This window comes from Hippichthys cyanospilos, chromosome 8 (genome assembly GCF_059441005.1).
Source record: "Hippichthys cyanospilos isolate Australia breed blue-spotted pipefish chromosome 8, RoL_Hcya_1.0, whole genome shotgun sequence".
Classification (NCBI taxonomy): Eukaryota; Metazoa; Chordata; class Actinopteri; order Syngnathiformes; family Syngnathidae; genus Hippichthys; species Hippichthys cyanospilos.
In genome coordinates this window covers 20182872-20195018 of record NC_142376.1, presented here as the reverse complement: position 1 = coordinate 20195018, position 12147 = coordinate 20182872, and the positions used below count along the sequence as shown (strand labels likewise).

Below are 12147 nucleotides of genomic sequence, written 5' to 3'. Positions count from 1 at the left end.
TCTGAGTTTGGGACCCCATTCCCCCACATCCACGCCAAACCCTGACATTGACACTGCATGACTGATGTCATTATTTCCCCCCAAAAAGCTTTTACTTCCTCCATTTACTATGTCACCTTTTCACTTCCCATCGTGGTTCTAACGCGTCATCAGATGCAAAGATTAGATGTTCGGAACAGCTAATATTCTGACACTTTCTCAAGTTCTGTATTTGAGTTACTGTAGCTTTGGTTTTTGTAGCAATTCTAGTTTGGTGTTGTCCTTTGTGTCAGTGTCTCATTTAGTTATTGTGTCCACCCCACTTCCCCCTTCCTCTGTGGCAACCATTCATCTCCCTGTATCACTTGTTTATGGTCTGAGCATTCGATGTTGTCTCGTCTGTTTGGATTATATGTGTCACTGACCTGGTTTGTCAGTGTTGTGATTCCATCCCGGTTTTCCCAAGCCTTGTGTTCAAGTCTTTTTGTTGTAAAATATTTGGTTGTTACTTTGGTTATTGTTTTTTTTTTTGGCTGTCTTTCAAAATTGCCTACAGAAATGATTACTTTTTGAGCAGGCCCTGCCTCCCTACATTTTTGTTTAATATTTTTGTTTATTAAGAAGTTCAGACAGCTTTTCTGAAACAGCTATGCATGTGTATTAGAGTGATATTTAACATTTATATTTTAGACATTGTTTTAATTAGTAAAGTCACTAGGAAGATTGTTAGTGTTGTCTTGTTTTAAAATTACAGCTATGCATGGGTATAATTTCAAGAAAAATGTTCTAATTTGCGACTTAACAAAATGCATCTTGGAAACCTTTGCGTGAATCAAGTTAAAAAAAATATTGCTTACATTTTACAGCTTACTAGAACCCTTTGCTTAAAATCTCTGCTCACTAGCTACATTTTGAAAAATGTACAGAATATTTTTAAAATAAAAATTATTTTCTTAAATTTCACCCAATATTGATAACTGTTTACATACATTTAAACTTAAGTTAAGGATTCCTGACTCTTTTTTGCCCTCAGATTGTTCCTAAATTAGGTTTCAAGGCAGGAGCAAGAAAACAAGTACCCCATTGGCAGATTTTTTAAAATTTATTTATTTATGTGTAATGGGATAGTGTGTAAGATTTAGATCCAATTGTCATTATGGCCAGCAGGAGGTGCTCTAAATACTGCATTTACCATTGTCCTTAGCTATAACAAAAATGGCCGCCTCCAGAGAAGTGCCAACTCTCATGTAATACAATTTAATGCTAACTAGACCTATGATTATATTTAAAAGATACTGTTGGTCATTAACATTAGAAGCTCCAGCATTTGGCTCTACCACCTATAAAGACCACCGGGTGCCAATTGGCACCAAGGAGTTTAGCTAACACTCAAAATTACCTGTGAACAGCTAACTGTTATGTAAATTGAAAAAAGAAGTTGCACACTCACTTTATCTGGTTGGGGGAGGAGCAGAGATGCAAATTGGGGTCATTATGTGGGGGTGGAAGAACTTGCACAGACCCATCTATTGAAAACTTCATTTAAGATCAGAAAGGCTGACGTTGCACACAATTTTATCGTTCTGAGAGAGCAACACACAAGTATTTCCTCTGATGGTGAGATTTATTGATAAAATTGGACCAAAAATAATCCTAAAAAGTCATTTAGTAATGGTACCCTGGTGACCGGGCGCAAGAGCCCATCCCCAGAAACAAAATGGAGGCTGCAAGAAGGCCCAAAACTCTTTACATGGTGCTATGTGGACAAGTAAAAAAATACTCCACTTTTCCTTTTTTGCATTTTTCACCTTGTTGGAAAAGAAATAAGAAAAAGGGAATAATATGAAACAGAATGTTTCCTGAACACAGTGGAAGGTTTATGTCTTCTCCATCTGAGTCATTGTGATTCACTTAACTCAAGATCATTTCCAATGCCTGTTGAGCATTGAGTCTTCTCTGCATTTTTGTTCTTTAGAGGTTTGCACACCAGAGAATTCTTGAGAATTCCCAATAGTAATACAATCTGCATCCAACAGGCCATTTCAATAGATAGGTCAATTTGCATTTGTTTACACCCGGTTGCAAATGCAAACAAGTCGTCTGCTTGCTACATGAACAACCCCCAACAATCTCGTTTTTATGTCTCTTACTGTGCTACAGTTAGTCTCAAGCAAGGGAAGTCTGCATTTGTACAAACTTATGGAATGATAATGTGAATCATTATAGCATCATACAAAGGCAACCTTATCCAGATGCAAACATGACCTAAAACAAAAGTCACTAAGAGATTATTTTTTGATTGAATCTGCATCTATGCTATTTTAGATGTTTACGTTGACACATTGTGATTTGAATCAGTGGTCTCCAACCCCCGGTCCGCGGACCGGTACCGGTCTGTGGATCAGCTGGTACCGGACCGTGTGGGCTGCACCCGAAATAATGTTTTGGAGATGATTTAGTTTAATGGAGTTCGCGTGACTGGGCGCGAAGGCACGTCGGGCGACGCGATGGACGCGAAAGGAGCGACGCAAATGGCCGCGCGCGGTCACGAGAAGCGAAATTTTGCCTTTTGCGTGATGTAATTTTTTATGTATTTTTTTTCGTGTTTCGAGTCGCCACAGCCAATCAACTTTGAGAACATTCAACGGCTCACGCAAGGGGCAGGAATGAATCATGGCGGCCGCTTTGCTGTCACCGGGAGCGATCCAACACGGCCAGCTGAGCTTTCAATACGAAACAGAGCCAAGCAAGAGCCCTCACCTGGCTTGTCGAAAGGCGGAAGCGAGAACTTGGGACAACTGGTATGTGCAGCGTTTGCTTCACTTAACAGCTGTTGAACCGTAGTTACTGTGCTAAGCTAACGATAGCGCAGCATTGTCAGCACAATATTTAGCACGGTCTCGGTCACTCGATTGCAACGTTGAAAGTTTTATTTTTTGCAGGCGAGTATTGCCGCAAAGAATAAAGGTGCTGTCGGTGAAAATATTGGCTCTGTCACATCCCAGAAAAGTGAAAGTTCTCAGCAATGCTCTTCCTTCCGGATCTACCGTAAAGTGCACAGCAAGCTCTCTCTACTCCCCTCCCCTCTCCTCGCGCGATAAAAAAAAAGTGGACAAAAAGTACAGCAGCGACAGAAAGCCCCGTCCATACGTTTGTGATGTGATTTTTAAAGCAGCCTTGTTTTTTTTTCTTAGTATTTTTTTGCAGAGCACCCAAAGACAAAAAAAGCATAATGTTTGAGTCATCTTTATTGACGGTATCAAAGCAAATTAGTACACAGCAAAATAGTGCTGAGGGCAGGTAATGGTATCCAAATGTACAAATGAGCTCAAGAGGGGAAATTTCAATTGCAAGGCAGAAGGGTAGCACAACTTCATTGTTGAATATTCCTCATTTCTTTTCTTTTTTTTTCAAGTGGCACAGAGCTTTTTTTTTTATTTGTTTTTTTTTTTGTTTGTTTTGTTTTTGTGTCCCAAGTTTTCAGGCAGTAAAGGACTAAAGCATGAGCATGGCTGTCTGGTGACAACGGTGGAGGCAGAACTGGAGACTGCCAATAGTAGGAGGAGTCCGTAATATGAGAGCAGGAATGTTTGATTGATCTGTGACGTTTGTTCTAATGTTTCTTCTTGCTCGATTTCTCGATAGTGGTTTCCACCACCATGGAAGTCTCCTCGTAACCTTTAAGCTTGCGTCCATTGGAGAACTTCTCCACAGACTCCAGCACCACCTTCTCGTAGCTCATGGCATCTGGGGTGAAGCTGCTTGCAGTGCTTGAGCTCGTGCTGGTGCTGCTGCTAGAACTGGAACTGGTACTGGCAGTACGAGGGGCGGATTTGGGGGTTGTTCCACTTGGTCCGTTGTCATCCTTGGTCTTCTTGGGATCAGCGGGATCCACTGCCGGGGTTGGTTCTTTGGGGCCAGAGAAAGGCTGGACCGGACCTGGATTTTTGGGTTGAGGATCAGGCTCTTCTTTTTTAACCTTGTCTTTACTGCCATCTTCCTTCCCTTTTCCTCCCTTATCTTCTCCCTTCCCTCCTGCAACATTAGAGGGAGGAGTGGGGATTTCAGGTCTGGGGCCTATTATGGGCTGAGGTGGTTGAGGGCTTGGTAGGGTGCGTCCAAGAGGCGGATCTTTGATTGTGACTACGATATGTCCGGCGGCTGGTGTGGTAGTGCAGAAGCAGGGATCCGGGTAGCTTCCTTCGCCAGTGACGAGGACGTAACGACCCTTCGTGTAGAAGTCAGCGATGGGTTCTGGTTTCCTGTATTTCCTCATTCGATCTCTGACGATGTTACAAAGCGTGTCGAACGCCTTGCTGATCTGAGCTCCATCAGGGACGTCCTGCGGCGACACGCTGGAGAACACGGGCCTCTCCTCAGTCCTCCTCACATTTTCCTCCTGAAGTTCTACAGAGGAAGTCCCCTTTGCTTCATCGTCTGGGGACACTCCCCTGGCGACCCCTGCGTTTCGATCCTCCTGACCGATGTCAATGACATCTCTTGGTGTGAGCTCCTTTTTCTTCTGAACTTTCTTGGCCATGATCTTCTGGCGAGGTTTGATATTGGTGATGTCTTGGATGGCAAGAGTGATATCTGGGAACAAAAAAGATAATCATTGATTTGTGTTTGCCTTGCCAATTAATCGAAGGGGATTTAAAAAATATATGTTGTTTTAATTTTCCAACTTTTATTTACAAATACAGTTCATTTTTCAAATCAAAGACTTTATGAGTGGGTTGCTTGTTTGGAATATAACAACCGAAAATATGCATCCATCCATTTTCCATAGCCGCTTATCCTCACAAGGGTGGCAGGCTTGCTGGTGCCAGGTCAGCTGGCTTAGGTTGTTAGGATGAATAGAAACAGACACCCAAGGACGAATTAATATGTCCAATACACCTGCCATGCATGTTTTTAAGTGTGGGAGGAAGCCGTAGAGGCCAGACAGAACCCACACAGGCTTGGGGACAACATGCAAACTCCACACAGGAAGGCTGGAGCGAGATGGATTTTTAACTGTAAGGCAGACGTGCTTTTCGCTTGCGCCACAGAGCCGCCATCAGAAAATATGCAAAAATAAATGATAAAGTAAAAGCACATGTTTGCAAATGTTTCATTTTGATTCATTTTTAGATTAACAGATTAATAGAGTACCGCAAATGAGTATTAATTATCCCATTTAAGCCCAAATTTTTCCTGGGCATGAAAACATCCAAATCAAATGCTATTGGTAACCCTTTGAAATAATCAAGATTTTTTTTTTTTTTTTAAAAAAAGGGAAATAGTTGATGAAATGGTGTGTTTTATGACTCGTCACAAGAATGTAATTACTCATCGTGCAAACATATCAAACCAATTTGACTAAGTACAAATGCATACATCACCTTAAAGATCATGTGTATGAAAAATCTTTGTTCTATGCTTATTTTAATATACTTTTCTACCCTTTTTTTGGGAGCTTTGAGGCTGTCATCTTTCTCGCTAAGTGCAACCACAAAGTAAACAGCTCTGGTCATGTGACAATATTCTCTCAACATGTGACATTGCACACATTGCATCTACCCATTGTAGTGTCTCAGTATTTCATGAAGAAATGATTGAAAAACCATTTATAGAGCCTCATAAATAACATTTTCTTTGAGGTCACTTTTGTGACCGATGTGTTTGAAATGGGTTATGACTGATTATTTCTCGATCAATGATGAATAGTTGCACCCTTAAAAAGAAAAGACACAATTTTGTTCAGCTACTTCTGTCGTAGTCTTGGTAGCTTGGTGGCTGAGCTTTGATACTTACTTACCTCTGCCCCTGTTTGAGGCAGGGGGAGTGTGGGTGTAGTGGTAGCTGGTGGTAAACAGGGTGACTGGTGTGCCGATTATTGCCGAATTCAACCTGTGATGGATCACAGAGGTAAAATTTCATGTCTTTTTTCAGGCATCCGTCAGACATACTTGCGAAATTGCACATCAATCTTAATCATACATCATCGCCTCCTTCCTTATATTGAGGGCTAAAGTTTCCATAAGATGGGGACGCAACTCCCATGCCCCCAGTCGTCATGTGAGCAAAACGCTGGTGTAGGTCTCACCTGTTGTCCTCATTCTCAATGATCCTCTTGTACCTCTCCAGCTCGTTTTCAAGAGACGTCTGGTACATGGCCAAGTGGCGACACTCGCTGGTGAACCTCTCCAGGGCCCTCTCGGCTTCCTCGATCTCTTTGCGCAGCGATTCGATTTGCTCGTTGTACAGCTGGATCTCGTCGTCGAAATTCTCCTGGGTGCTCCTGATGGCTTGCTCCAACATTGCCGCCTGTGAGAAACACAGGCGCCTTTTTAATCAAGGCACTCTGATGAAATGATTCTCCAGAATTACAAATGCCCTTGAGGAGATTTAACAGTGCTCCGAGCATGTCATCGATATGGTTGCTCATGAATGACTATCAGGAATTTGAGCACATAGTTAAGTCCAGGCATGGTCACAGCAGAAGGTGCATGTATTTTAAACTAAGTAACATATATTAGTAAATAGTTGTAAAACTTTTGTTGCATCTCATTTTTCATGTGTTTCTTATAGTACACGTAAGAATGACAAGGGTTTTCTGCCTGTCAGAAAAAGAGTCCAAATGATCACTTTGACTTTTTCTGGTTGCTTATTACTCGGCCTCGTCTATTTAGACTTTAAAACGTTTGGTAGCTTATACTGTAGATTGATAAGTAGGACTACAGCTGACATCTAGTGGTGTTTCAGTGTCAACGGAAGATCATGGAGGCTTCTGGATTGACGTAGACAGAAGTAAAATAAAACAAAAAGATTGCAACGTAACATTTGTAATTATTTATTTGACAGATATGATATTTAAATGGCAAAACGTGCTTTGGGGCTTCATACCTTACGAAGAAAATAAAGTTGCTTAATCCATGATGACTTCAATACATTTAAAAAAAATGAAGTTAATAGTGAACATAGTTTTACATGAAAATGTGTACATTAAATTTATACGACTTAAACAAGGTATGGGTAAGCAATTCGGAAAATGAACGAATGAGCATATTAAAGCTGGTTGCCATGGTCACCGTGTTTCGCCACCCACCTCAGCCTGGAGACGTTGTTTTTGGGCCTGCAGCTGGCAGAGGGCGCTCTTGTACTCCTCCAGCTGACTCTGAAGGGCGGGCAGCCTGCTCTGGACCAGCAACTTCTCCTGCTCCTTCTCAGAGACAAATAGTCACTTTTGTTGCATCATTGTTGTTTGGGGGAATGCGTTTGTCACACTAACTACAATTAAAGTTCGTGATCTTATCACTTTTCTCTGTCAGTGTTCAATTTAGTTGTTCAATTCAATGTAACATTTGCTTTAATTTCAATAAATAGTTTCCTGTAATTGATAATTCTGCAATGATTCATATAGCTATGACATTTGCTCCAAAAATAGCATGTTTAACATAAACAAACAAACAAAGAAATATTTGACGATAATGAAAATGGTGGTATAATGGGTGGTACACATACGCACACATGCGCACTCATTTTGGGACTGTGCTCACCTCGGAAATACCCACTGACACAGTGGAAGCAAGCGGAAGAGTCTGATTAATTTGCTGCAAAATGTGTACAAAAGTCTCGATCTCTGCAAGGTTCTGTCCACAACACACCACACAAAGTCAAATGTGTTAGACTACATGGATATAGATTGCCCACATTTGATTAAATGCATACAAAAATGGAGTCCACGTCTCAAAAAAAAAAGGAGCATATGTGTTCCAACACTTCAAACCCCAATAGTGATTTAAGATGACTTTTCATCCTTTAGCCAACATAATATGCAGGTAGCGCAGCGCTTTAGTACGCTGTAATGATAATATTCAAGTTTACAGCGCCATCAAATGTTCCACTGGGCAACAGTACAAAGGAAGAAAATGGCCCATACAAATGTGTCCTGCATAATGTCAACAATTTGAGCAGCTCTGATGAATACAAATGGTTTTTGAACACAATACTTCCTGTTATTTTATTCTAATGCCACTACTACCCTTTAACATTATATTTTATGTCACAATAACACTTGGCTGATGTGTTTTGGGTTGTAATAAATCACTCTGAAGGAACACTAAAGCATGTTCCAGGACGGACTAAGCATGCACTCTTTATCTGCCAGTTTCCACAGTATCTGAATAAGCATGGGCTTTACTGCATATCTATATTATATCATGCAGTATAGTATGACTGACCTTCCTGTGTCTCTCTTTGGTTGAGTTGATGTCGTCCTGGAGGAACTGTGCCTGGATCTGATACTCCAAATTTTTCAGCAGGGCACAGTCGGCCTCCTGTAGGAAAATTAGAGGGACAGCACAGCAGAGGAAGACATCACTGGTGAGAGGAAAACTCTCGGGTAAGAAGCATCATCCAAACAGTGTTAACCTGGTTGAGGTTGTTTTGTTAATGCGTCAACTTTGTGGGTTTCTTGGTGGCCATTGCAATCATTACAAAAAACCTTTATGCTAGAAAGTAATACTGTATGTTAAAGATAAAACTTAATCATTAGACATACTTGTATTTTAACTATGCATATTTATTTTAAAGTTTTGGAAGTATTTTTGGTCAACTGGAGAGCTATAATTTAATGAGCTTGAGAATTTTTTTTCAGACTTATTGCCTTCTAGCTTTGTAATTTTGAGCATCTGAGCAAGGTTCACTTTGATTACATTTCCATTGACATTTTAAGAAACCATCTTTGCATTATTAATGCTTGCATGGCATACAGTATAAATATTATAGACAGCATATAAATAAAAACAAACAAATATGTTGAACGATTATAAAAAACATATATCTTAAAAATAGTTTCCAATTCACACAGTACCTTGTTTAGCTGTTCCAGTGTGCCCCGTAGTTGCTCTTGATAATCACATTCATTTCTGTATCTGGAATAAACAAAACAGTGAGATACATTATCATTTGAAAAAACATCATGTATAATGAATGATTTGTCAACATCTTTCTTCCTGGAAAAGATACCGGTAATGGGAGCAGGTTATGCTTCTTGAAGCATGAGCTAGCATGACATTCCTCTGCTTCCATGTTGTTAGTTTTTCTGCCAAGTGATCTGACAATTATTCTAATCATTTTGAAAGTGTCTCTTTCAAACTTGGTCAACTCTAGAAGTATTGAACAAATTGCCTTGTGTGCTGCCAAGGTACAAAATGAATTTCTGGCGAATGAAAAGCTTTTCAAAGTGTCACTGTGTGTGTGTGTGTGTGTGTGTGTGTGTGTGTGTGTGTGTGTGTGTGTGTGTGGGTGTGTTTTCATGAGTGCTTGATCAATGACATGTGGCTAGGAGCGAAGAAACGAATACTCCTTCACAACTGTGTGTTAGGTTAGGAGAAGGGCATGCAATAAAGGCAATCTTTCTTCACCAGCTGACTAAACTGCTCAGTATTCTCCTCAGCTCATCAAATTCATGTGGGTAATGGGGAAAATGCCATTTATTCTGTGGAAGCAAGTGTATTGTTGCACAATGAAACATAGCGCTTTTGCCAGAGGTGGGCAATATGTCGGTATGGACCAATGTTTTCCCTACAGTCCACTGATTTATGAAAACATTTTGAAAAAAACTGAGACTAAGTCGATTTGGTCCCTCACTTTAATCCATTATTGTGATTGTCACCTCCTGTGTCACCTTGTCACAATATTTCCTCTTATATTAGTAATGGCTTCCCCCCTCACGCAGGTAATCTAAATTTGTGAGGCTTGTTTATACCAGCAAACAGTTAGGAACATGAAAGCGTAAACACAGTCTCAACGGGCAACGAGAATATATTTATGCAGCCTGGAACCACTAACTGAGCAGCTAAGCATTAAGTTTTAGCTGTTATTCCCCTCATCAATGGTGACTAATAAGGCTTGGAACTTAATCTTCAAGCTGAATTTCAGAGACATGCTTTCATGAACCGAACTGCATTCATTGTACAGATCTAAAGTTAAAAAAAACCCAAAAAGTTTAGAATGAAATATTACGGGATTTTTGTGTTATTATTATTTTTTTTAATTATGATTTGAATGAATGAATAAATTGCTTGCTCATAGTTGAATTAAGCATTCTGGGATGCCTTTTCATTCGTGTAACCAATGGGTAAGTCACAAAGTAATCTCATTCTGATTGGCTTTTACTTTCCCAAAAGAAACAAAGATGTAGTTACATGTAGTGTATGAAACAGATGACATGTGGTCAAATGCGAATTTGTTTCATGTAACCATCTCCGAAAACGGGTGTTCAAATGTTTAGTTGGTTAGCAAAATGGGCAACAGCATGTGTCCCAAACTTTTTTTTATTTTTTTTTATTTTCTAATCATCACAGACTGATCAACGCTTGAGATTTTTGCCGGGTGACCGGGGAGCAAATGGCGAATATGAAGTGCACATAATTTTTGTTGTAAAACTGTAATGGAAAGAAAGTACACCAAACAAAGCATGTCAGTGTCTCTCTCTTCTATATCAAACATAGCTATACAGGTATATAGCTCTCATATGCAAGAATTATATATCTTATAAAAATGTACACAGATTCCTTTGATTAAATCAATCATATAACTTAATTCCAAATGCTATCCATTTCACTACAAAACATTAATAAGATGCAAATGAACTTTTGCCTAAGCTAAACATGTACCAAAGAGAAACACCTGGCACAAACGAAAATGCTAATGAGCTAAATGCGTACAAGACAACACTATATAGTGCTAGCATGTTATCTACAGTGACAAGCTGTTGGATCAACAAACAAACTAATTTTGGGCATATTATCATCAATGACAACATTCTTACAAAGTAAAACTTACAGACACTCGTGGGCCAGTGAGAACAATAGTGTGTGTCACTGAGAGTAACTGCTCCCTACAGAAGCCACACTGTCCTTCCTCGCTACAAAATGTAATATCAACAGTGGCCAGAGGTGGCAACAAAAAAAACCCAAAACAAAGATCAAACTAAACACAGCACAAATGCGAGAACTGTTGAAGCGTATATGAAATCAGTTCTAAAACATCAATATTTCGGGTGCAGCCCATGCGGCCACTGATCCACGGACAAGCGGCGGGCCATGGACTGGAGGTTGAGGACCTCTGGTCTACAGAGTATGATCATTATTTGAAGCTCAATAATGCTTGCATAAAAAGGCAAATATCAGCAGATCACGGTCAAGCCGATTAGATCGGTGTAAAGACTGATTTTGCTTTTCTCTATCAGGACAGAAAGCATGAAAAAAAACCTGTAATTTGTCGGCGAATAATGCACAAACCCTGATGCTACTGTTCAAGCATATTCTGGAGTAAGGTGGGCATGTATGACCCTGGAGTGAACAATTTGGTGCTGATCCAAATTAGGATTGTATGGCCCTGTTAAGAGTCTGTGTTCTTTCATTTTACCTGATATCACTTGCGGAAATAGAAGCTCTATTCCCTGCTGTTAGATTATTGACTACAAACACCTCTCCCTCGAGGGCATTAGCATTTTTTTATCGCTTCTTTTCGATCCTAAGTACGTTTCAGTTCACGCTATCTCAAACCCCAGCCACAGGCCCTTCTCTTACTTGCTGGTGAACTCATCCAGCATGCGGCAGGCATCCCTCAGCTCTCGCTCCAGCTTTCCGTGGTCTGAGGTGAGCTCTCGGATTCGCTGCTTGTTGACTTCAATCTGCTCCTTGAATGTCTCTTCCAGGCCGCTGGCCTCCTCCATGCGCTGCAGGGTCTCCAGCTGCTTGCGAAAGACGGCATTGCGCTGCTCCAGTACCCGAGCTCGGTTAATGTAGCGGGCAAAGCGGCTATTGAGCTCCTGGAGGTTCTCCCAGCCCTGAATGGCTGAGATGCCCGCCGAGTCCTCGGGTTCTTCGTGGAAGACATCCGAATGCTCGTACTTTTCCTTGCGCACCTCCTTGCGCAGGTAGCTTGTCTTGAACATGATGGTGGCTTTCTCTCTATTGGACTGGTGGTATCCCTCACACTACTTGTGCTCTGCAGCTCCTTTAATGAGTGAAAACTGGGGTGCTCACCCTTGGCTGGCTCATATTAGACTAAAGACTGCATGGCACTGGTTTAGTCACGAAATAGCTCCTGGCACCTCCCCTGTGACGGAGACCAGGATTTGTTGTGAGCCTGGGGCCTTCCACAGTCGATTGT

General features: G+C 40.9%; 1 protein-coding gene across 2 annotated transcripts; it reads right to left on the bottom strand.

Annotated features, from left to right (window-relative positions):
* Nucleotides 1-3209: 3209 nt before the first annotated feature.
* On the bottom strand, nucleotides 3210-12062 carry bfsp1 (beaded filament structural protein 1). Of its 2 annotated transcripts, none has more exons than XM_088422025.1 (8): nucleotides 11562-12062; nucleotides 8837-8897; nucleotides 8205-8300; nucleotides 7521-7613; nucleotides 7070-7186; nucleotides 6068-6288; nucleotides 5780-5871; nucleotides 3210-4572 (listed from the first exon to the last, which is right to left on the bottom strand). In XM_088422025.1, exons 1-8 carry the CDS (start codon nucleotides 11927-11929, stop codon nucleotides 3593-3595), a joined length of 2028 nt encoding a protein of 675 aa, XP_088278151.1. In that variant the 5' UTR covers nucleotides 11930-12062; the 3' UTR covers nucleotides 3210-3592. The 2 variants fall into 2 exon arrangements, with proteins under 2 accessions (XP_088278151.1, XP_088278152.1); XM_088422026.1 differs by having other exon boundaries at nucleotides 7070-7183.
* Between the last annotated feature and the right edge of the window lie 85 nt (nucleotides 12063-12147).